The 26,260-nt window shown below is 39.9% G+C and overlaps 1 protein-coding gene across 7 annotated transcripts in view; it reads right to left on the bottom strand.

Annotated features, from left to right (window-relative positions):
- LOC127374438 (ecto-NOX disulfide-thiol exchanger 2) overlaps positions 1-26,260 on the bottom strand; it is a 170,643-nt gene that overhangs the window by 99,215 nt on the left and 45,168 nt on the right. Inside the window, exon 1 of one of the 7 annotated variants that reach the window (XM_051419720.1) lies at positions 22,893-23,065. The exons of the other annotated variants lie outside the window; for them this stretch is intronic. Within the exon in view, the coding sequence (XP_051275680.1) occupies positions 22,893-22,914 (22 nt within the window). The 5' untranslated portion in view covers positions 22,915-23,065. Of the gene's footprint in view, positions 1-22,892; positions 23,066-26,260 lie in introns of those variants that run through there. 7 annotated transcript variants of the gene reach the window in all.

Raw genomic sequence — 26,260 nt, 5'->3', positions numbered from 1 at the left:
GCTACATCAACTCATAGCCATTCCAAGACATAAATTTTACTGACCCACAGCCAGTGTCACAACTTTCAAGATTTCTTTGCAAACAATGTATTCGTTTGGTTTTTGGAAAGCATGCCCACACCTTGTCAGTAGGCTTCAGAACATCCCTGAGGCTGTACTTAGTTTCAAGGAGAGTAGATAAGAAGCCATATTCCCTTGTGTGTCAATTAATACTTTAAAAAAAAAGTGCTTCTTAGTTGTTTGTATTGTTTGTCTTGCACACAGCTTCCTCTCTCTTTCCCTCTTTTTGAAATGAGAATGAGTGTGATTGAATCTGTATCCAAATGTATCAGACCCCCTGAGTGACAATACAAGTGAGATCTCAGCGTACTAGATGCAACTGCAAAGACAATTCTTTGCCTTTGATGCTATTTCAGGATGCAGCTACCGTACAGGTCTGAAGAGAAGAATTACCAGATGGCTACTTGTCATTCTCCATGAGTTGGAGCTCTGAATTCTAGTCCAGGAAGCTGAAGTCCTCACTGTGAAGTCTGATGTTGATCACGATCTACATTGCTAAGAGGGGCACATATGCTGCCTTGATATAACCGCTGATTATTACAAGTGCCTTTTTTGCTTTCACTAGTTACAGCTCCGTCTTCTAGACAGTTTTGTGATGCAGTATTGCATGTGTGGATTATGCTGTGATCAGTGATATGATGCGAGATAGTACTACTTGATTTTGCTTCCCGCAGCTCTCATCCTAAGGCATTTCTGTGGCTGCCATTTCAGCCTTGCCCGCTTTCACTTGTGGATGAGGAATCCAAACCACGGTCTACAGTGTTTAGACAGCTGTGTCTGCACAAAACCCCCAAGAAACAGAACTCAACTTAAAGGAAAACTAAGGTTTATTACAACTTTGGTTTTATTTTTGTAGGTATGTCATTTAAATCTGTTGGTCATGGTAACAATGTACTAATGTACAGCACTCATCAGAGTATGGGCCAAGATCTCAGAGAACAGGGACATCGCTAAATATCGGTCCAGCTGGGCGAAAAACATGAGCGGTTTGACAATGCAGATGTGAGAAAGTAAGCAGGGTTAAAACTTTTCACTCAAGCTCTCTTTTTTCAGTCTTCTGAACAACTTATTACGTGTACAACTAAGTCCAACACTGTCAATGTCTCCTTAAAATTTTAATATGTGTGTTGTGATCCCCATTTGTAGGATCAATAGCATCTTGGAACAGCTGTAACACATCAATACTAATAAAAACTAGTTTATTTCAAGCATACCCTGACCTTTAGCAACGTTCAGTTAAGTGTGCTCACATTCGGTTTTACCTCCTAACAAAGTGGTTCAGGTAATTTAGCTAAACTGTCCACTAGTCAATGAGCTATACAATTGAGTACATTATAATAATAAATAGAACAAAACCAGAGTTTCCCTTTAAAAAGGGTGCTCGAGCAATTTAGTATTTCTGGGATAGAGGCTGGGATATCCCAGACTTTTTTTTCTTAAATATGAGTCAAACTCTTCAAAAGCACTTCCCATGATGCAACGCAACAGTGTCTTGCCTTACACCATCCCTGTCTGGTAAATGGCCATGTCTTTCAAACTCCATTTCCCCAGTTTTTTAAGCAATCTTTTGGTGTAGAAGCCCTTGAAGTCTCAAGCTCAAGCTGAGATAATCACCATAGTCATCATTATGATGAGTAAACTTAATGCATAAATCAGTGGAACACCCCTTTAATTTTCAACTTTGAATAACACGAATGAATATTTTTTTCACCATACTTCAAAAAAAAAAAAATCAACACAAAAATGACATAACACAAAAACATGGCTGCGACCACATTTAAGATTTAAAGAAATTTGTTCGTCCCTTTTTGCCCTCACTAAGTATAGACATGCCAACATTTTGAGCTGTGAGTGTAAAAAACAATATTTAGTCACACATGAGAGTGCTAATGGACCCTGTGGTAGAAAATGTCAGCACTCATTGTCTGAAGTCTCTTGTTGTTTTGTCACTGGAAAATGGGAGGGGATGCGTTTGTGGCACAGACGGTTTTAGTGTGCCAGAAGGAATCATTCAGTGAAGCAAGAGAAACTTCTTCCTGTAATGACCAGGGAAAAGGGAAAATAGTCAGGAAAATCTATTCCAAAAGCTGCCACACTGAAATTTAAGGCATAAATAAAGCAAATAGCCAAAGAGGGGCAAAATAGTGCAAAACAACATCTTCGTTTTACTTCGGGGAGGCTGGGAGCAGTTGGGGTCACAACAGGTTGCACTCAGTCAAGTAAACACCCACTTAGGAACACAATGATTTATTTGATTTATTCAAATGCCTTGGGTTTCCACTGATGCATGCTAAAGCTAAGCTCTGACTCATTTATAGAGAAAACCATAGTGACAAAGGGTAAAGTGAATCATCTTTTTAATGTGACCCCTGGTGCAAACTTAACTAGGAAAATATGCCACTGTAGGAAGAATAGTAATGCATCAAATTCTGAATAGAAAGTCAAATGGTAACAGCACACACAGAAGGCCGACAACTAGTGGTGTCGGGGGAAGACGTAAAACCATCAGAATGTTTCAAAATAAGGGGGTCTGACAGGATGCCAATAGTGTTCACAAATAGTATGGTCAGAAACAGCAGAAACAGTAGTATAATAGTAAGAGTATAATAGAAGAGAGTGTGCAGTGGAGAGGCATGCAAAGTGGACAGCGTCCACAATATATCGAAATAACTTTACATTATTAGTAGGACTGCCCCCTAAAAGCTGAAGCCCCTGCAAGCATTTGTAAGTTGAATAACTGCAACTTTTTTTTTTTAGCTGTGTCATTGTACACAGAGCAATGCAGGAGCAACAGTATGGCGGGCTGAAAACTTTACAAATTGAATCTTGTCTCACAATGTACACAAAAATAATTGTGATGGAAGTAGAGAAGGTAATGGAAATGTTGGGCAGCACAAAAGCCAGACAGCGTGAGGCAGGGCAGCGTGAGGCAGGGCAGCGTGACTCGCGTCAGTTTGCTGCTCCAGCACTCTCAGCTCCGGTGCCGACTGCCAATGAGGCCCAACCACTGTTGAGAGACGCTGGTACAACCTCCTCTACCGCCGTCCACTGTCACGGAGTGTTCGGTTGACAGTGCTGTCAGCAGCCTGGCGGGAGAGATGCTCCATGGTGCACTAGGAGTTTTGACTATTTTCTGACAACTTATTACAACATTTTAGATGCAGCCTCAGCGTACACCTTGTGAAATGTGTGTTCAGAGAGAGTTGTGTATTTATAAGTGACTGCACATACCCTATTAATAATATTAGTTAAAAAAAATGAAATTCAGCTGCTGTCATTGCAGACTCATGATCTGCAGGCAGCTACTCAAGAAACTGTCTTCCCATCTTCCCACTGATGTAAGATCACAGCTTCACTTTGTCAAATCTTCCTGCTTATCTCCTGTGCCAAAAAGCAACAGAATATAACACATTTTTCTGACTCTGGTGCCTTTGTGTAGAAACTAAAACCCCTTTTTGAAAAAGGAATCTGGAGTGTAAGACGTTAGTGTTTTAACCAACTCTTCTTCTATTTCAAACGTTAAATTCTATATTTCCTGTCTACCCATAATGAATCCAAAATAATTACAAACAAAATTGCTGATATAACCCAAAGGCAAAGGAAAAAAATCTGCTACTTAAAAGGTCCAGTGTGTAACATTTAGGAGGATCTATAAAGAACAGTACCTTAGAATGAGCCTTTTATATCTACAGATGCATCCCATTGAGGCTGCCATGTTGAACCACCATGTTCTTCAGTAGCCCAGAACAGACAAACCACATCTCACTACATAGGGGAGGGATTGCATTTTTTCTTGCGTTTCACTGCCACCACAGTTTCTACATCACATTTCAAATTGGAGGGTGAAGCAAGGATTAGCAATCTGCCACCACACCGCTAGACACCACTAAATCCTACACATGGCTCCTATAAATGTTCATTGCCAAAAACAACAGGCTACTGGATACAGTTACAGTCAGTCAGAGTTCAGTCATCTTGTATCCTGTCAAGTCAACTATTTAGCAGTGGGTCAAAACTGGGAGGTGAACAGCTATATGTTCACTCTGCATTCATGTCATATGTTGAGTAAGTCTCAGTTTCTTTTGACGGCAGCTATGCCTCAATGAAAAAAGGTTATGTCCCTTCTCCTTTAGTTCCCAAACTTCACTTCCACATTGGCTGCAGGAATGAATATCTCCACGGCTAATCTTCGATTTCTCTTCTCATTCTGACCTAGTGCACGAGCTGTGTGGCACAAATGTAGCATGACAGCTCTGAGTGCTCAGATAACCATCTGCTGGTTTCTTTGAAATCATTTTTACATTCCCAGCTGTTTGCACATTCCACGGTACCTCTCAGGGGATTAGCTTCAATAATTTGACAAATAAACCAAACAATAATATCACAATAATATCATCTACAGTATTTTCTCTCTGCTGTGGCTGAGTCTCCCTGGTGGATACTACAGAAATAGGACAGGAAATGACCTTTCCGGATAGTAAATGGCCTGGTCATGGAAGCGATCAGGACAAAGGCAATTAGCCAGTTCATAGATCACACTTATCCAGCTATAGAGAAGGCAACTAAGCCCAGCAGAGGCCATCCAACCAACAATGAAAATGAGTCCTACTTCCATTTGAAGCATATATCCATTAAGAAATCTAATGCATTGGACAAATGCAATGGTTGGAGCAAGCTTTTCTAGTGTCTGAAGCAAGGTTAACAGTGCAGCACTACCTTGATTTGATTTCATATCTACAGCTACTGTATAGCTTGTGCAGAAGAATTTTATTTGAGTTTGGTTCGATTTTGATTGGATCTAGGGAAATAACTCAGTGAGTAGGAAAAAAACACATGGGGTGGTGAAGAAAAAATACTTTATTCCCAGGGGTTCAAGAACTGTGGCAAGGTGGAAACATTTTAAACCAGGCTGCATTTCAACAGCTTTCTCTTGAAGCTGCCCGGAACATGAACGTTAGTCATTGGTAGAACTTTCAAAACAAATATAACATTTTCTAAACATAAGATTAATATACCAGAATGTCTTATGTATTTGCCTCTGCGCATGTATTTAAACTGTTTCTCTGAACATAGATATTCACCTGTAACAAAACAGAATATCAGTATTGTTTAGTTACTTTTTTAACAAATAAAAATTATCTTCAGTTGATTGCTCATCACGAGTTAGTGTGCACCCTCTTGCAATTATGCACGAGAAATATAAAAAAAAAACGTTACACTACAAAATGTAACCAATGTTTTTTTTTCCTCCAGCAAATCTAAACTTACTGGGTTGCTGCAGAATAATACTTGCCTCGTGCAGAATGCATTATCATTGAAATAGGAGAGTAGGAACATAATTTTAACTGGAGTGATTCAGTGATTTCACTTTCCTTCTCAATCAATTTCAATCTCCTTCTCAATCAATAGAGCACTTGTCTAACAGGAGAAGCAGTTGCCAGGCACACTGTATACCCTGTACTGTTTTCTAGAAACCTCCCATGTCTGATGTTCTTCATGTAATTCATGAATTATACATACTCAACACAAAGATGCATTCTGGTATCTAGCAGCAATGATACTGCTCGGAATACAACTATACATTCAATCTGGATCCTTTATTAATTTCACTAATGTACAATGTAATGTTATTAAATCACATTTACACTCGAGTTGCTTGACAGTACTAATTTTATTTGGACAGGTGGTTCCTTTCTACGGTTTTGATATAGACATGCGAGTCACAAAGCTTCCTGGTTCAAATCCAGGATCCTTTGGCACATTTCTTTGGCCCCTTTTTCCCATCTTCTCTCACATTTTGCTTCTGGCTATTCTTTAAAAAAGGGAACATTTTATGAAAATTAATGAACAGAAAAATGCTATCACTAGACACAAGTAACTTTATGTCTGGAGAAAGTGCAAGGAGAAAGTGAATCTGGAGAAAGCGCTAGAAGGGGTACAGCATCAAATCTGTGAATGCTCATTAGAAAACTGGGATGTCAAGCACTGGAAACTAGCACAGGAATGACAACAACATGTTACTTTCTAGTGTGCCAAAGCTGTAGATAAGTATTTGCTAAAATACTGACACACACTGTCATGCTTGTGCACCGATACATCTCACCCCAAAAACTGCATTTTTAGACAGGCCAAGGCTCCCGGTGAGACAGATCTGTATATTTTATAATACTGAATTTGAAGAAATACATAGGGCCTACATTCATTAGTCCATAAACATGGTTCTTTAATGGGTATACAAGAAGCAAACTAGTAATTGCAATATTATTTCTTAAACTTTCATCTAGAACATTAAACTACTTCAGGCATGTCAAACAGGTGCAACAGTCTAAAACTAATGAAAGGTGGGATCTGGATGTCAAGACTGAAGGCTACAAATGGATTTTAAGGGACACACAAAATAATCTACTAATGCACTAGTGATTTGTGGAAGAATTATAGACAGATTAACAAGGACTTTTCATTATATAGAAACGGCCTTAGTGAAACATAACATGGTCATACCCCTAAATACCTTGAAGCCCTCTGGTAACCACTCAGTCCCAGAGCAGCCAGCAAACAGATTGTGCTATTTCTGGATGATGGACCACAGCAGAACCCTAATCCTGTCTGTACTACAAGACCCAGTTCCATGCTATTGGTCTGAAAACCTCAGGAGGGCCCTGGTCAGATCACTAATGAATGATAGTGAAAGTCACCTCTAAAATGTGCATGGTGATATATTTGGAAAGTAAGGTTTATCATCTATGCATGATATGCTGTAAACTCATGGAGATGTTCAAATAGAAAATGAAAGCTGCTCTGTTTTTATTCCCTTGCAAGAGACCCTCTAGATATATGTAAATGACATCTTATTTAAAACTGCTGACACAACTACTAACTCTCGATTCATTTTAGACTGACACACAACACATCTTGAGTAAAAAAAAAAAAAAAAAGGAGAAGAAGAAAATTCAAGCATTTCTATCTGATATACTGCTGAAATACGTTTCTAAGGGCTTCAGTAGGAAAGAGGACACCCTCTAAACTTGAACAAGATGTTAAGTCTTGGCTGCATTATTCTGGCCTGGCTCCAGAGAAGTTATCATTGTCAATGCAAATTAATGTGAAACTGAATTATGGAATTTTACTGCACCAGCACTCTTTGTGCCATTTTATGACTGTTATAAACCATGGTCTTCATTCACAATTGTACTGTAATGTAGGGTGTGCGGTAGGAGGCAGTAAAATCCTATGGCTCACACAAAGCCTGCTGGGAGAGGGAATATAGCTGGGTATTTGACCTGGATCAAATAGAATAATGTAAATATTACATTCTAGGATCTTTCCTCCTCAAGCTATGCCTCAGTTCAAGCCAAAGAACCAATGGGAGTGAGCTCAAGCGGAAATGGTTATTTTATATTTCCATGTTCTTGACACATTTAAATACTGTAATACAGGTTGACAACTGGAAAAGTAGCCCTGTATAATTTTATAGATATTTTTAACCCTTCATACTATGGCAAAAACAACAGGAAAAAGAAATCTTCACATTCAAAGTTCAAGCCTGACCTTGGAAACAGTAATTTCATCTAAAAGTCCAATTAGCTCTTTTCTTTTGGTCATATCATATGATCTTCACAGCAGGTGAGAGTTTGCCAGAATTGTAGGTTGTTACACAAATACTTCAAGGACATCTGAAAAGAAAACATTGAAAAAAAGTGGTAAAAAATGGCAAAAGCAAATTTAACATTTACAACTCCATGACAACTGGCAACTCTATCTGCTCATGAAAAATGTGATCATCACAAGGTCCACGACAACTACTAAACAGACCTCAAGGTGAGATGTTTTGTCAAGAAAAGGAAAAACAACAACATTTTTATTTAACAAGGGCTCCAATGCAAAAGCAATATACTTAACAGCAACAAAATCCTTTTTAAATTTGGAGAGAAATGCAGCTTTGTCATGTCTGAGCTGCTGCATTGATGGGGTCACATCAAGCCAACTATAAATACTGCCCAGGGCAGTGTACCCTAACCAGCACCAACGCCGTGCTTGAGATGAGTGCATCAAATGACTCTCAGCTCATTAACCAGAGCACTACAGTAACAGATCAGCAAGGTAACAAGAACTGTCTCACGTTTTTAATTTCACCAAGGCAAAGTGCCATCGAGCTCTATAAGCCCTCAAGAGTCCCCCGTTTAGAAATCATTCATAAGCCAACCATCATTTTGGAGCCAGCTATCTGGGAAGTTGCTTAGATTTTTTTTTGTTTGTTAATTGTCCTGGTACCAAATCTTCTCTACCAGAGGACCTGATGGAAGACTTCAGCAGCAGCCAACATGCACAAAACTTGGTAGGCAAAGACAATTAAACACAACAATAAACAAGCACCTAGTCTACCACAGGAATATCTCATCCCCCACACTGCTCTGTTTTACCTTTAAGCAGCTCCTGGGGATTAAGTTCTCCCTAGGATTCACATTAATGAGAATTTGTGTGGCATGCCACTCATACAGAGAAACCCACTTCACTAGACAATACTAAATGTGCTCCCCACCTTGTTCTCACCCAATGAATCCCTTATTCCTAAATTAATTTGTAGTTAGAAAGCCATTTTCTCTCGAGTGCTGCTAAAGAGGTGTCTCCATCTCGCCTGTTCTCTTGGTGGTGGTGTTGGCTAATGAGGATCTGGTCAGGAGGCTGACACTGACAGCTCAGCTCTTCAAAAACCTTTGTCAAAATATTGCCCCGGGGGAGATTTGAGCAGCTAGCTGCCCACAGGAACAGTTCTACCATGGGTAGGTCTCTCATTCCCCCACTGCTCTGTTTACCTGCAGGCTACATGTCCAACTATTGTATCCGACAAGCCACATTTATCCTGACACTTGTCAATAACAGGGAAAGAATACATATCAAATGTATTAATATCCATGTTCAGAGGGAACAGCGCTAAGCTAAATCATAGGATAGTCTACAGTTTATACAGGCTTACATCAAGTTTCTGTTATTAAGGGTTAAGTCTGGGGATACATTTTGTGTGATGTCAACAAAGTCCATGTAAAAGAACAAAACCAACCATGATTACTAACTAGTACAGCAGGTTTTTGTCATTTAGGACTTAACATCCATCAATTAACAATATATTGATCAAGAATTGTGATTCTATAAAAATGTATGCAATGACAAAAATCCAGTATCCGCTGAGCTATATACATATTATATTATATCTCCAATAAACTAATATAGGCGATGCATCAGTCTAGCTACTAAGTATTGCCTGTGTAGCCAAAGCCTGACATAGCTTATTACTCTGTGCCAGACATCCATTGTTATCCAAGAACTATTACAAACACAACAATGAGCCACACCATTGCACTGGGTGACATGTTCAGTTATTAAAAATTAGCAAGGGCACTTTTAATTTTACACACACACACACACACACACACACACACACACACACACACACACACACACACACACACACACACTATAGCACCAAACTCATTGCTGAAAATAGTCTCCAACAAATCCCTCTAAAAATCCTCTTGTTTGAGTAACGTTTGACAAAAATTGCAAAGCCCAGCTGTTTTGCCCATTTGGCCTTTTTTTTGGAAATTAAAGTATACGTATTCATGCTGTATATTTGTGATCCATTGTTAAAGATTTATGTATTCAGTAGGAACCAATGCGTTGGGTGGCAGAGGCAGTCTAGGACACACTAAAAAAACGGTTGGTTTTGGTCTTTTCACAGGATCTGTGGACCATTATAAGAATATGTAATATCGCCATTCATTTCCTTTAACATGCGCATTAAAAGACCTTTTTAAAATTGACAATATTTAAAAGTGCTTCTTGCATAAACTGAGATGGATGATATGGTGACAAAGTGGGATTCTAATACTTGCAGCACTCTCATAATCAATTTTATACTTGGCCAAAACAAACAATGATGATAAAGTCAGATAATTAGGATGGGGGATAAGTCCTAGCTGAGAATATGCATGTCTGCTCCAGGACTAGTCACGATATCATCTGCCATTAGACTTCTGGACAGATGCCAAATCTATAAATCTTCGACCACCACAGCAGTGACACCATGGCCGAGCTCTGAATAAGGAAACAAGGAGTAAGTTGAGTAAACAAGATGAATCCCTTCCATTAACAGAAGGACTGCGGGCTCTCCTGCCATTCCACCATTAATTATCTGGTCTTATGGGAAGATTAGGGGAGAGAAGCTAAGCCAACAGCCAGACTCCAATGAGTGGGTCTCCCCTGTTTAATTACCAAAACATCACAAACAAATGAAGCCCCATAGATCGTGCAAAAGGATAACTCTGGAGGCTATGATCTGGCTGAGCTGGGCTCCACTCCTCTGTTCTTTCTCTTCTCTCTCCTGTCTCTCCTCACGACCTCCAACCATCCATCACTCATCAGAGCACACAGACTGGGGACTGTAGTCACACTGTTATTAATGGTTGATGTGATGAGGGAAGAAACAGGGAAGAAAGGGTGTAACAATAACAAGATGGTAATGTCAGACTGATTATTTACAACATAAACCAAAAACCTATTAGGCGTTACCTGAGCCTGCTCAGTGATGTTTACCTATTAGCATAGATAGTGTACCCACCTACTCAGCCGCTGTCTGGTTGTTAGCATGTTCCCTCATTCTGAGATCAGATTCAGATTACTTTATTGTCCATTAAATTTGCATGAAATGGAAGTGGAAGAGAACTGAACACTACACAGGAGAAAAGGCACAATAAATAAAATAATCTAAAAAGTCCTACAATTTGTGCTTGGATCAATACACATAAATTATCATTTGTTATTATTTTTTTGGCCTTTTATCGGCTTTATTGGACAGAGACAGCTGTAGATAGACAGGAAAGGTGGGTAGAGAGAGAGGGGATGACACACAGCAAGGGGCTGCAGGTCGGACTCAAATCCGGGCCGCTGCAGCAACTCCATACATGGGTCGCCAGCTCTACCGACTGAGCTAACCAGGCCCCCGATTATTCATTACCATGAACCATTAAGATTCTTTCACTTCTAGCTTGTACTGTTTGGCTTTTATCGATAAACCACACTGTAAACTTTTGAGAAGCACAATATGAATAAAGATTAGAGATGAGAAGTCTATAAGTTTTCTTCGTCATGAATGATAATAAGTTGAATATATTTGGGTTTTGACAAAACAAACTATGTGAAGACGTCACCTTAGCCCTCATCATTTACTATTTGCTACCACTGTATGAACCAAAATCTATTTAGAATTGAATGGGCAGATTAATCCATAATTAAAAAAAATAAATCCTTTAATCAGAGGAGACTGATAGTTCTCTCAATCCCAACAGCGCATATTTCCATACAGAGTACACACGAAGAAAGCATCCAAGTGTGCATACATGCACACACATGAACACAAACTGTTCTCACAGTTGGTGGTGCTTCATTCCAACAGTGATTTGAAAAAGGGATTGTGTGCGAACTGGCAAGTAGGGATGAGAGCTGCATTTCAAAGTTCCAGAAAAACTTTTTTTTTTCCTGTTTCTGTGCAAGAGAGTGACTTGCATGATGCTCTGCAACAAGGAAAAACCACAGCACCATGTTAAATTCTCAAAACTTTGACACAGATGATGGTAACATCAAATGTTGTTTGCTTTGGCAAAGATTATTCTACTGCATCATCTCCCTGATGAGATGTTGCAGTTTAACATTGGTCCCTAATTGACTGGAATTGGACAATGTCAAGCGCAGAACTCCGGCAGTGCTGATGTACTGTCATTATATACATTTTTTGAATAGTCCAATCAAGAGTAGACTGAAATCAGAGACTAGTGATTTAAAGACCCAAATTATTAACTGGCTCCCTTGCAGAAAAAGGTAGCTTCTCCACTGACCCTGAATCAAACTTGTACAAAAACATGTACTTTGAGGCTGCCCTGGATAAATTGGGCTTCCGCATCAAATCAAAGCCCAATCGAGCCATTTCTCTTTCTCAGTCCTTTTCCATACCATGGTCAATCTTTTAACTCTGTGAAAATATTATTAAACTATAATAAGCATATTTTCAGTGACAGTCTCTTTGAGTTGAACCTACTACAGCGAGTTATTAAAAGGTGGTATCATTCAAATAAATACAGGGATATAGCCCTTTCTTTGCACAGTTGTAAATTATGGCAAAACAGAGCATAACATGAACAGAACAGTTATGTGGGAACAATGACTATATTTTGGAAGAACAGAGGCAACTGACTTACTGTATGTACACCATTTTAGATGGAGTGAGTTGAGAGATACGTGCCACTATGACAACCCTTTGTATCATCTTTTCTCGCTCTATCCAGGGGATGTTTAGAGTGATATAATCACTACTGACATCTGCCAATGACACCTGATTGTGACTGATTCAGGTTCATCTGATCATTTCAACACATCTTCACCTTTAGAAAATATCAAAATGCTCCAGTGGCCTTCAGGAAGGGAATTTATCATCAAGCTGTTGGCCAATTTTCCCTGTTCATGCAATTCAGGCCTACACCCAAACACACACTGTTTATTTACTGGCATGACGACATTACACGAAATTTCAAGACACAATATTTCAGATGTGCTTCAAACACACTGAAAATAGATATTGCACAAACTTGCTAAATAATCATTATGTAGACTACAATGAAGTATAAATAAGGATTCATTTCCATATTTTCAAGTTATTTATAGCTCGTACACTGGACTAGAAATCATTGTAGCCTGGAGTTGTTACTAGAAATGATTTTTATAACTGATCCAATGCAGATCAAACCAAGAGGCAGATATCATTACACAGACTAGGGTACCCCTCCACTTGTGATACCTCAGAGAACAGTTAACCAAATAACCAATATCCAGAAGGTTCTATTAAACCCAGAAAATGCTATGGGACCTCTGGTTTGCCTGTTGGTGGTGCTGAGCTGTGCAGCACTGAGCCTCAGCGCGTTACCCCTAGAGCCTGGTCCAATTTTCTCTCAGCACAGCTTCGGTCGAGAGACCACACTAACAAGCTAAAGCTCAATGCTCGTCAGATAGGGAAGCATTTGGACACTCACTGGAGGCCTGAAAAATGCAGGTTGTTGGTGCAGCCCTCGACTTGGACACAATAATTAATCTTCATATCGATTTACCTCCCTGACTTCTGTTGGGACAAGCACAGAAAACATGACTGAGAACCTGCAGTATGTTTCAGCTCTAGGAGAGGAAGACAGGAAGAAGATTTTCCTCAGCTTTTCCTCCCACCCAGTCTCGCAAACACACACACACACTTTATCATCGACCTCCCTGTGACTCAGGAGAAATTTTATTTGTCTACAAGGAAGAAAACAACTAAACAGGAAGAAATAGATATGTATAGAATACGTGGTTTAGAAGCAGAAGTTTCCCATAAAGCACAAAAAAGGAAACCAGATAAACTGAAAGAAAATTGCTGTAAGAAAACAAGGTCAAAGACAGTGAACAGGACAACTTCAATCAAAAAAGAGAAAAAAGGGCTGTTAGTATTTCAGTCTGTTTCACCCAAGCGCAATAATATCTGACAAGACCTTGTTTGGGACACAAAGGTTTCAGGATGAACCCTTCGCTGTGTAGTTTCTCTGAGGCAAAAGGAGAACTCAGATGCTCCTCTGACTCTCCCTCCTGCGCCAGTTTCTCGTTACCACAAAGCCCCTTCTCTGACAAACTGCCCACCAGTCTCTGAAATATGACCCATAAAGCCCAGTGCCACTATAAACCCGGAGCCATGGCTGATTTGTGAATCCAATTACCTCCCTGTCTGTAATGGCTGTGTTCAGTGCCATGATGTTAAGTCAGCTGTTGTCAGCGTATGCCCTTAAGGCCACCGCCTGCACAAGGAACAACATTCAGCATCTAGGACAGATCATCTAAATAACCATCATGATATACAGCAGTACAGGAAGGTGGATGGGCCATGGGCGGCCAAAAACAAAAGTTTAGTTTGCTGGCACAAAGAAAGAGAGAGAGAGAGGTCAAAGAGCATTTAGAGATGCTATACTGATTGAGAGGTCTGAATGCGAGGAGGAAAAAAATGGGCAAGGAGCTGGGGCATGGATTTCTAGACACTGATCTTAGGGACATTTACATTGCTCATTTGTGAGATATAGAGATGCTGTAACATAACGCTATTGACAGTCTATTTCTCATAAACTGTGGAACTGTCAGGCTTGAAGTGTGGTCCACAGATTTTAGATCTAGATCGATAATTGGACCAGGCGTATTGGGTAGTTTATAGAGGAGAGCTGACAGGGAATAAGGGGAGAGAAAGAGTTGAATGACGTGCAACAAAAGGTCCCTGCATGGTACTGAAGTGGAGACATTGTAATTACATGGTCAGCATCTTAAACCTCTTGGTCGCCAGGTTGACCCACTCTCAGCACTTTTATAACTACAATAAAACTGCAATAAAGAGCCCTCTGGCCTTGTTCCAAAAGCATATGTGGTTAGCACGCCTAGCAGGCCATTCGCACATACGGACTCAAAACCTGAACGATAAGCTTCTGTTCATTGTGAATGGGACCTGGCGTTGCAGCCCGCTGAACTACAGTGATTTAAAAAGTCACCCAGCGCAACTTGCAGGGAAAAATCTGAGAAATGCTCAACTTTATGCAATGTCTTCTGACGGTGTTCAATCTCTCAATCACACCTGGATGGGCAAAATGAAGTCAGGCTAGTTGATCACATACTGTGGATGAATAGATTTTTGTGTGATCTGTGCTTAATGTGCACTCCATTTCCTCACAATCAACGTTTGCTAAAACATTTTTCATGTGCATCAGGAAAACCAAAAGAACATCCAAACAGGTGCAGTGGCATTTCACTTAGCTCTAGCCATTATTTCCCCCCAGCGGTTCCTCTGAGTTCCCGTTTTACATTATCCCCCGAAAAGCCCAAAAGTTCACCGACAGCGTAATTTGAGCTTTAGCCACAACTTTCTAAAAACAATGGTTAACGAATAACAAGAATGTTGTGGTGTTCTTAAAGAAAACAAGACTAATGGTGTACTGAATGGTCACTTTCAGACATCCATTCTGACAAGTTTTTCACATAAAAATAAACAACTTTCTTTCTTAATAACCATCTGGAACGGTTGGCTGGCACCCAGTGCTTGTGGAACACTAAGCTGTGAAACATTTGTAGACATTTTTAAGAGTCACTGTTAATCATTACTGCACACTGATAGAAGCAATCTGTAAACTAAAACAATTAGCAATGAAATGAGGGGCTACCCACCAAAATCAACGTCCTTGTGGACTATTTTGGGGAGAATAGGGGTGAAAGGTACTAACAATTTGTGATTTCAGCAAAAAATAATAAAAAATCTCAAAAGACTAACGAGACAATATCGATTGTCAAGTCGAAGTCAAGCGCCTGCTTTTAAACTTAAGCCTTCCATGCAGATGTCCTCAATTCAACTCACTATGACCATGTCACTGGGAGAGCTCTGAAGTTCACCCAAAGGGCGACCTCAACCCGCATTCCGACGGTCCAAAATAGAACGGAGCTATAATTTGAAGAACCCGACTGAAAACTACACCTCATTCCCCGGTCAAAATGTTACACTGGTGTTGTATCATCATCCCATAAATGCTGACCTCCCATTCCTCAGAAAGAGGGAGAGGAAAAAAAAAAAGTGCTACTGAACTAATATTGGCCAGTAAGATGTGCTGAGCGCAGAAAAAAAGCCTTGCATTTATCCAGCGGCAGGGGTCTGACTTTAGCCAGGCTCAGTGCCGTAAACATGCAAGTACAGGGCTTCCTTTGAGCTCAAACACCAAACCTTTCAGAGCAGTTCCAATGACATTTCAGATAGGGTTTTTTTCTCCTGCACTATGAAAGGTTCTTCACAGTGGGGATCTGTGAGTGTGAGTTTGTTGATGTAAAATGGAAAGAAACACCCCAAACAAAATTTTCCACTAAAAAAATGTGTCTCGCAAATGGAAAATTCCTGGGTTACCACAACTCTTCCAATTTCCTTTCCACATAAGACAAAGTTATCATGTAAACACAGTTCAGAATTTGAACTTATTAGCCTTGCAGACATATTTTACCATCCGAGTCATGAAAGCACTTTCTTTCAGTCTTTCACTGAAAGGCAAAATGCCCCCATAAGACAGACAGCATACAGAGAATTAATAATGCATTCATGGTTACATTCTGTTCATCCACTATGGTACCATTTCCCCCCCCCAAGCCATTCCTTCTTCCCAAAGTAAGAGCCATATAAATCTGGGCTCTCAGTCTCTATTACAGTAGAGTGATGGCTGCTTTCCAGACAAGCAATCTCTGTGGACCCCTGTTCTCTGGTCCAAACCACTGAACCACGGGCTCAGCTTTCTCCATTTCCTCTATAGGGGAAATGTTCAACATATCAATGTTTGGAAGAACAGATTTCGACCGAGACGGTCAACTCCTGCACAGCCATATATTCTTAGGACAGCAGCAAAAGTGTAATAAATGTCATGAGATTTCCTGCAATAAATTCGGGTTGCTTGCAAATAAATTCACAGTATATGCATTTGCCAATTCTTATGATATTTAAAGAGGAAAACAACAAAACCCATAGACAATGTAACTCCTACATAAAACTTAGATTTAGTGGCTCCATTTATCATCCAGTGCTAAGGCAGAAAATTTATTGTAATACAATATCTGAAGCAGCAGTGGACACAGGTAACTTCAGAGATGTACAGCAGCAGTGTCCTACATCCCTCTGGTGATCCATCATGCCACATGTTGTGCTACTTTCAATTGCTACTCTTGGCGCTGCTGGTAAGGGGAAAAATGCCACCGTAAAAACAAAAACCAAGGTTCATTCTGTCTCTAGGGAATGCCACATTGCCAGGTAGGTGCAATATTTCTATGACTGTTTCACCCAGAGAGTTGTCTTCCATCTCTCAGCACACTGTCGTGGGACAGTCAAGGAAGTACAGCAACATGTACATCTGCACACTAGAGTGACAGCTGTGGATTCACTCATTAAAAAACAAACATAAGCACAAGTCCTGCAGGTTAGCCGGGATGCTCCGTTGTAAAGGTTTGACAGTCAGTCAATTATGACTGACTGGTATGACTGTAAAGACTGTCAGTCACCCAACTTGTAAGGATCTATAAATCTCAAAAGCAGCTGGACTTGAGACTTGATATTAAAGATGTTTTGTCAATAATCCAAGAGTTCTACTGCTCTACTTTTCAAGACCAAGCAGCAGGCAAGTTGCTTTGAGTTAGCACAAGATGAGTCTGACATTTAGCATCAACACAAATTGATCACATTAAAGGAAACAATATATTCATGAGACATTTTAGCCTCATGAACCCAAAATAATCTCCCTTAGAGCTGTACTGATTAGCCAAATAATATATTAGTTGATTGGTAAAATATATATTTTTTATCTATTTAATCGTTCTACGTTCTCAAATGTGAGAATTTGCTGCTATTCTTGGTCTCACATTATTGTGAATTGAATATTTGGTTGGTTTTGTACTGTTTGTCGCACAAAATGAGAAATCTTCTGAGGCTTTTATGGAGTAAATGTTGACAGATTAGTCAATATTGAAAATAATCATTAATTGTAGCACAAACTCACCTAACAGAGATACAATTCAAATAGTTAATATTATATTAATACAACACACAAGCTGTTTGTCACCGAAATTACTAATCAGGAAAGTAATTCTCAACTCATTTCTCACACAGTTCAGAGTGAGTCCTATCTGAACAAAAGACAGAATAAACTCCATCTGGGAGTTCTTTACAAGCAGTCCAAATTAACCAAGGAAATGGCCAAGAAGAGAAAGTTCATAAAAATCCAAAATTGACAGAGGGCATCTTCTTATGGTGAATCACATGCCATGTTGAGTTTGATCGGCACTATAATTAACTGGTATAAAAAGGGGGCTGAACTGATTCCACACAAGTGAATTAATGTTTAAAATTGGATGGAAAAGTGTGTGTGTGTGTGTGGGATAAATGGGTGCTTACGAGCATTAAGCAGAAAACTGAAATTCTTGTTTATAAATGACAGGATCTCTGATAAACATGGCAAATAGTCAGTGTCAAATGTAGAATACATGCCTCCAATGCTTGTGCTACACTACTCAAACACACGTGGGACTACAGATTATACAGAACATTGAGACAAATGCAGAAGACTGAAGTTTTGATTATATATTTTGGAGAGTAGATCTGAGAAAGTAGAGAATTTGAACAGCAACTCCCTGGTGAAGAGCATAATCCAGCTTCTTCAAACTGCTTCTCTATTCTCTTCTGCTCAAAGGGACTGTCAGCAGGGTTTAGCACTGCAGCCACAATCCCGTCTCACACGCTGTTCATATACAGCAAATGCAGAATAAGGCTGATGGCTCACTTCATCTTTCATGTAGCTCCTGAACATGCTGTTGCAGAGTCCTTAACTCCACTTTCAAAGTTCCCTACGTGGTTGCTTATCATGAAAGTGATTAGAAATGAAGAGCTCTGTCAGTGATATGGTTGGAGCCCCTGAGTTGGTTGCCTTCGGGCTGCCAAGCTCTCTTAGCTACTCAATACCAGATGGCAGGTTGAACTGCTGCCGCTGCCAACACTGCTGATCCTCACAGGGATCTTCCACACAAGCTAATATACTTTTCTTCAACCTGAACGGATTTTAGCCTCACTTTAATGCTGCTGTTGTAATTCAAACGCTGAACAATTAGACCAAGTCAAATGGCGTTTCTTGAGGGCACATACAAGTGAGCATTAGACACAGGAATAAACAACAATCATTATCCTACATTAGCCTGCCACGGAGATTTAGGATGAGTGGTGAGGCAATGAAACAATTAAGTTATTACACCAACAGTTTTAAACATCAGCCCAACAGATGGTGTGCTGGAGTGATAGCACCACATGAAGGGGAATAACTTGACAAAAGCAGCCAAGCATCTTGTAAAAAGTGATGTGAGGAAGCATGTACACAGTTTTCCCATCGGGAGCTTTGTAAAGTGTTTGAAATGAACGGCTGTTGTTTGGTGATGGAAAGTTAAGGATAAAACAATATTTTTCACAGTGCTGTCCACAAATATGGACCAGGGAGGACTTCTATTCTTTACATGGACTGTAACAAACTGCACCAACTTCAACTGTCTCTATGCTAACATTTTCATAATTTTCTGCTGCTCCTTTGACCACAATCAGCAGCAAATTATACCTTTACTCATTACAGTGATGGGTTACAGCTGTACCTGCTATTCAAACAACCAATTATCAATGCTTCTCAGAGAGCTGATATTTATATCATAGTGGTCATAAGGTTAGGTATGAAAAAAGAAACTTATTTTGCAGTAAACACATGAAAACATATCTACAGAAACAGAATTCAAGTCTATAAATGATAGCTACAATTTCACCATAACTTCATCTCAGTGGTTGTAAAAATTCAAGGCAGGACACGGATGGCTATAGAACTGTAGTAGGGGAATCTCTGCACATCCTCACATTTCACATTTCAACTGAAAAGTGCATCAATTAAATGTGGCAAGTTGTCTTCTCAGAGGTTATTCAAACACTACCATAAAAAGGACTCAACTGGTCACCAATGCCTCAAGGTTTTAGAATCTACAAGAAGCAACTTTAAAGTGAAGGAAAACATGTACTGGACTTCACTGGACAAATTATGGAATATTAACAAAATCTGATAACTCTGAACTCGACAAAATCAAAAAAAGGACTTTTAACTCTACATGGACTTCAACACCAATAACTCAGGACTTCACTTGGACTTGAATGTATTTGATACCTTCCACCGAGCCCAGAGATTTAAAAGTATGCGATTTAAAAAGTTTGCACAGAAGGAATTAATTTCCCTTCATTTCCTACAATTTCCTCCAACAGCAAATGTGAACGCTATTCATTCTCAGAAACACGACACTTAATCCCCCAGATCCATCCGACAGGATCTAATCAAGTTGCTAGAGAGAACCATGAAGAACTAAGGTTACTGAGCGCTGGCTGGAAAAAATTATACCAAAAATAATTTTGTTTTGTTCGTTCTGTTAAAATGGCTTTACATTTTGGCGTATCTTAGTATCTACATGGAAAAAATATACTCATGCTTCAGTGTTCCTATAATCTACTGAAAGTAAACACGGGCCGACACAGAGTCTCTTCAAGCTCTTGTTTCTCTTTGCGTTAGCCGTATCAGTGGTGTTAGTATGCACAGGACTACCTTGAACTAAACACAATAACCAACACACTGCCAAAGCTTTACATGAGAACTACGCACTTTTGAGTTTATGCGCAAAACTTGCCTCGACAGTAAACTAAATAGCTTCCTACCTGTCTGTCAGTTCAGCTTTGAGCAGCGACACAGCAGAATACTGATGGGCAGGCTGAGTCAGTGAGCAGCTCTGGGAGTTGGTCACAAGCATGGATGAAAATGAAGCCAACTGCCTTTTTCTTTTCAGGTGAAGTGTGTGTGATTGTCATTGTAACACATAGACCCTGTGTTCAATATGGCTTTAGTCCCAATCAACAAAATAAACATAAAATAACTGGATTTTATCTTTGGTTGTCTTACAGTCACAATGCAGTGTTTGTCAGAGCAGCAATTTATGCTTTTGAAGTGCTGAGACAAACAGCATTCTGTATTATGCTATATTTAAAGAAATTACCAAAAAAGCAGGACAGTATATATAAATAGAATATAAATATAAAAGATTCCCCCACTGCCCATACTGAGGTCACATCTCAGAAATGAATTTCCACTGAGTCTGGCTCTCATTGAGGTGGCTGGTCTCACTAAATCTGACATTTTCGGGTCATCTAGGACTCATATTTTTATTTAGTTTTTTACTGTTTTCCTGTATCTTTGTCACTTTTGTTGTTTTTTCCTCAACACCTACTGCTATAAGAATCCCACTAACAATAGCAACCTCAAATTGTCATGTACCATTTAATTACAATTTTGAGAGTTACCAAAGCTGCCAAATGTCCTGGTATTTAACAGTGGTCCACTCTGTATTCAGTCTTAATTTCTTCTGCAGCACTACCACCATCCTATGCCAAAGAGCTAAAATATTTAAGCTCCTTCTCAAGCACTCTATGTACAACATTTAAATCTCTCCCCTCTGACAGATCCAAGCAAAGCACCCCCCTCCCTTGCCCCATTATAGGCAATCTGAAGATGCTCTGCCGATTGATCAGAGAGGACTGGCGCAGTGAGGAGGTAAATGGCTGTCACAAGGTCTGATGGACCTTTTCTCTCCCAGTGGTCATAGGGAGGCACTCGACCCCCATTCACTCAATTTGATTCAAAGCATGTTTGTGCCTCTAGGGAAGGAAATCGAGGAGAGAGAAACTGATCCGTTCTGTCTGCACGAGATAAACGACAGTGTAACAGAAGAAACAAAAACGTTCCAATCACAGTTGGGCAAAAAAGACATTTTCATCCATTGGACAAAGGTTATTGTTTCCAAGTCATGTCATTTTTGTCCTAAACTATGTTTAAATTGGACTACATGCTGTATTTTGAATTCTGAATGATTCATTATGCTCTGTGAAATTATTGTAATTATTACACTGATGAAATTATAGCTTAACAACAGCTTCATTACAAAATTAATGAAATCTCACTTTGCTAAGACAGCCGCAAAGTGTCCTTCTGAATGTAAAAAAAAAAAAAAAAAAATATAAAGAATGTGATGTTTTGAGAAGTTCTGATATATGAGGTGGGAGATAAGAAAACAAACTGGTAGCAGTTGGTTTTTTTTTAGTCAACCAACTCACTGCGTTGACAAAAGGCAAATTAATGCCATGAGACTAATCTTTGACAAGTCATTGCTTTTATGAGCTAAAGGAAAGTGGCAATTAGGGAACACACAGACACCAAAAAAAAAAGCTGTGGAACATCTGAGGTAAATTTGCCATGACTATAAACAGAGGAAGCTGGTGAACAGAGTGCCAGAATAAAGCAGAGTAAGCAGGTTAAGTTCAAACAGCATCCTCGCTTAATTAGATCCTGTGAGCCCAGAGAAAATGTCCCATTTAAACCGAGCTATTTATGCGCTGTGGCGATTCGGGAATAAATGACACGGAAATCTTAACAGCTGGACGTCGGCAGCAAAGAAACCAAACAACTTATATCTACAAACAAGCCCCCCCCTCCCGCATGATAGGCCTATCGACTACATTGTGACTCACCACGATCGATTCTGCTGCCCAAAATGTAATAGAAACAGTATTGAATAGCATGTGGAAAAATATGCATTTGAATATCAGTGATCCCGGCGTCTGTGTGTAATATTATTCTGAAAACTTCACCCATAAACAGCTGCAGTAAGCCTGTGTCAGCCACGATAATAGCTACCGCTCGTGTTTATTGTGCTGATAAGCAAGTGTAAAATGCGTACAGGGAATTACTGTTCGTCATTTATCACCACAGAGCTCACCGTTACACATCAAATGCCAAGGCACACGAAAAAACACACAACGCTACCACACTGGAGAGAGGCAGCACGGCTCTTCTTATGCGGTCTCAACAGCTGGTACACGCCCGACAATTACGGACTAAACAAAGGCTGAAAAATGTCTTATATTTCTGTTATAACTTCTATCAAACAGCGTGGAGACGAGCGACAAAAATGTGTCAAAACGCCACAAAAGTCGCGCAGTCACTGACTGTCCAGTGATACATTGTAGCCTGCAGCAGCGCAAGTACCGAGACTCGGTATGTTGTGTGGACCAAAAAATATGTAACACCTCCGCTGTCAAGATAACCGAGAGGAGAGACCGTGTGAAGGATAAAACTTGAAACGTGTACCTGTGTACTGCAAGAGAAACATTGTCCACAGAAGGCGAGGTGCGAGTCTCTTGTCGGTCCCTCTGCTGTATAGGACGAAGTGTACGAAGTAAAAAAAAATCCTTGAATGGAGACGGGGGCTTGTCCCTCAGTCAGTCCGCTCCGCTCGGCAGACTGGACTGCAATGAGAGCAGCCGGTCGAAGCGGGACCTTTTAGCTACGGCAGGCGAGCCCGCCCTCGCGAACGTGCCCGGTTCGCGAGAGCTGGTTCGCTTCGGCTGCGTGAGGCGCGCAGGCGAACTGTTTGGGGCTGTGTGGGTGTGGGCGCTGTTGTCACTGACAAACACTCGTATTCTCTGTCGGTGTGCTGTAAAAGGCAGAAATAGAGAGAATGGTGGTTTTCACGGAGAGCCGCGGCCCAGGCTGCCCCCTGCGGCACGTCTCCCCCCGTGCGAACAAGAGGAATCGCTCTTGTATCCACTCTTTGAGTTGAACGCCAAATAAACGAGGGTTGAAAAACGATGCTTCCCCCCCACACACACACACATATCTTTGCATTAAGATTTTTTAGAAGGTCTACTGAGTTGCAGCCAGGCGATAAATGCCACAAAAAAAGCGAGGTAATTTGTCCAAAACTTTTGACAGACGAGCTTTTAAAAAGGTGTCATTCTGCAGCTTGCCAGTTGGAGGAGGAGAAGCATAGAGATTATTTGTTCAATACCAATGCTTAGCATGCAGACTGTGATGAGAGGCATTCCCGTCATCCCCGAGGCTAAAGGTATACTCTGCTTTCAAATGAATACAATAAAAGAGTACTTGTCCAAGTTCTTGTACGTGATTAAGGTGTTCACTTTAAAAAAAAATAACCTGGATTCCGCTCATGTAGCTTCAGCTATATGCTCTTTAAAAGCTGTTCTGGACTCAAGTGAATCAGAATAGTGAGACCTTGTGATGTCTAATGACCAGTATTTGTTTGCCCACTTGAAATAGTACCTGCATTCAGCCATGTTTCTACAGTGGCCTCCAGTGTTTCCGTGCTGGTAGAAGATTCATAATCTAAAGAAGCATTCCCAAACATTTCTGTAATCCTGGGCTCATGCTGTCAACAATAAATATGTTTTTAAAAAATGACTGAGGCTTCTGAGAGTGTGAGAACAGTCTTAGTTTGATCAACACAGCCAAAAGATTAATTACACAGGGAAAACAGCAGAGCAAACACTATTATGCTTCCATAATTAGACACAAGCTGTGTACAGAGACGTGAAAAAACCCTGTGTGAGAATGATATCTAATGTATCACTGCAGTGGTCAGCTGAGTCGTTTATTCCTGATCTCATAAACTCCCTTCAGTCTGGTCCAGACTGGCTTTTGGGGGAGGCACTGACATCACCTGTTCAGTGTTAATATTAAGTCCAACTTCTAATGGTAACAGCATGTCAAAAAGGTTTACTGTTCATTTAAGTTGATATAAGCAGTGTGCTCATTTTGGGAACATTTCACTTGATACTTTAAGGATTTTTCCATGAGAAAATGTTTTCCAGAGAATGTCTTCCTCGTATTCAACGCATGAACCGATCAGCATGCATAGATTAGTTGCCAGTTTATTAGAGACACCTGGAGACAACTAATGAAGTCCAATACAACAGTCCTGCAATCAATTATATATATTTTTTTTTTTTACCAGAGTCATGTTAATATGGTGGACAAAATATTAGAAACACTTCTCTCAGCGTATTGCAATACAAAATCAACAGCACCACAAAATTCAGGCTCCAAAATGACCATAAAGTTGTTGTCTTGTGCTGAACATGTTCAAACTTTCTATCATTTTAAGCACATCTAGGACTTCTCATCCATTGAGCAAACTCAATCTGCTGATGAAGAGCATGTGGTGCAGTCAAGAGCTATGGAACAGTGACTAAATGGACCTTGAATCCGAATGTAGTGCAAATTTTAACCGAGCAGAGAAAATGCATATTGATTTGCATTTCAATCCACTGCCATGAGTTGGACAGAGAAGATAAAGCGCTCTTGCTGCTAATTCTCCAGTCGGGTGCCAATAAACTACAGTAGAAGAAGAGCGAGATAATGCAATTAAAAGAGCGTCAGTCAAACCTCAAACTGTAAAAACAATGTAGAGAACTTGAATTGAATTATGCTATTTATGTTTGTGCCGTGTATTAATTTGAGGAAGTCTCCTCAGCAGAGGAGCAGAAGCTTCAGTGGACACATTAAGTCACATGCTTCATGTTCGTCGTGATTAATACATTTTTATTGAACTTTGTCGTATTTAGCTTCTATGCCAACTTCTTCATCTCACCTAAGCATTAAAACATTTTTTTTAATATTTCGTTTGAAAAAGTGCATGCAGGTGGATTGAAACATATTGTCTTGTCAAGGTCTGCAAGTGAAGAATAAACTCTGAACCTCTCTAAAACAAAGACACCATAACTACACTATCACATTCATGAAGGTACGACTTACTGAAAGGCTGTTGTATTAGACCGCTTTAGTCTTAGCTCGGTGGCAACTGAGTGTCTGTGGTTTGAAAGGCGAGGGCTGCATTCAAACACGCACATACACACAAACACGCACACAAGCTAAAACTGTGGTCACATAGTTCATGTCAAAAGGACACATTTAGAAAATATCTGCTGGGTCAGATTATTTTCTTCAACAAGTCTGTTTCCAGTGCCATCACAAAATGATTTCAAAGGTAAATAAAAGTATTTGCCAAAGGCCAGAGTGCCATTCCATTTTTTCCACAACTCAAAATTGCTCTCAATTTCCAGTCCACTGTGAAGTCAAAGTACAGCTATGACAGTAGCTTATTACACTGTGTCTTTGATACATTTTCAGTAAACATCTACAGTTACTCTCTAAACAACTTTGACTGATTTAGAGAAATAAAAGATGTTTCTTCTTCAAAATACAACAGCGTTTTCTCAGTATTCACTTACATTCCCTGGCACAGTCAGCCACTGTTGAAGGATGATTAGGATATACATGTAACAATCTCACGAAGATTCATCTCAAATATGAAAAGTAGACTTAAAAGACTGTACCATCTGACAACCTCCCTCTGCAGGTATATTTGAACAAGACTCTAAACTGCTAGGCAGCTCCAACACAACAGGGGATGAGCATCTTTGTATCTGCTGACTGATTTCTTGTGCAGACTTACTGTTTCAGTTATAGTTCTTGCAAACTCTTTATAATAACTTTCAAAATAAAACAGTCCATCCTGAAGATTAATCAAGACTGCTGTTTACAGGCAACTAACCCAATAGCTCAAGATAGTATTATTCAGGCTATGATACTTGGAAAGACTTCAGAAAACATGACACAATAATATGCGGACCTGTCTTCCTCTAACATTTGGACTGCAG

Source organism: Dicentrarchus labrax, unplaced genomic scaffold (genome assembly GCF_905237075.1).
Source record: "Dicentrarchus labrax unplaced genomic scaffold, dlabrax2021, whole genome shotgun sequence".
Classification (NCBI taxonomy): Eukaryota; Metazoa; Chordata; class Actinopteri; family Moronidae; genus Dicentrarchus; species Dicentrarchus labrax.
This window is presented reverse-complemented; position numbering and strand designations above follow the sequence as displayed.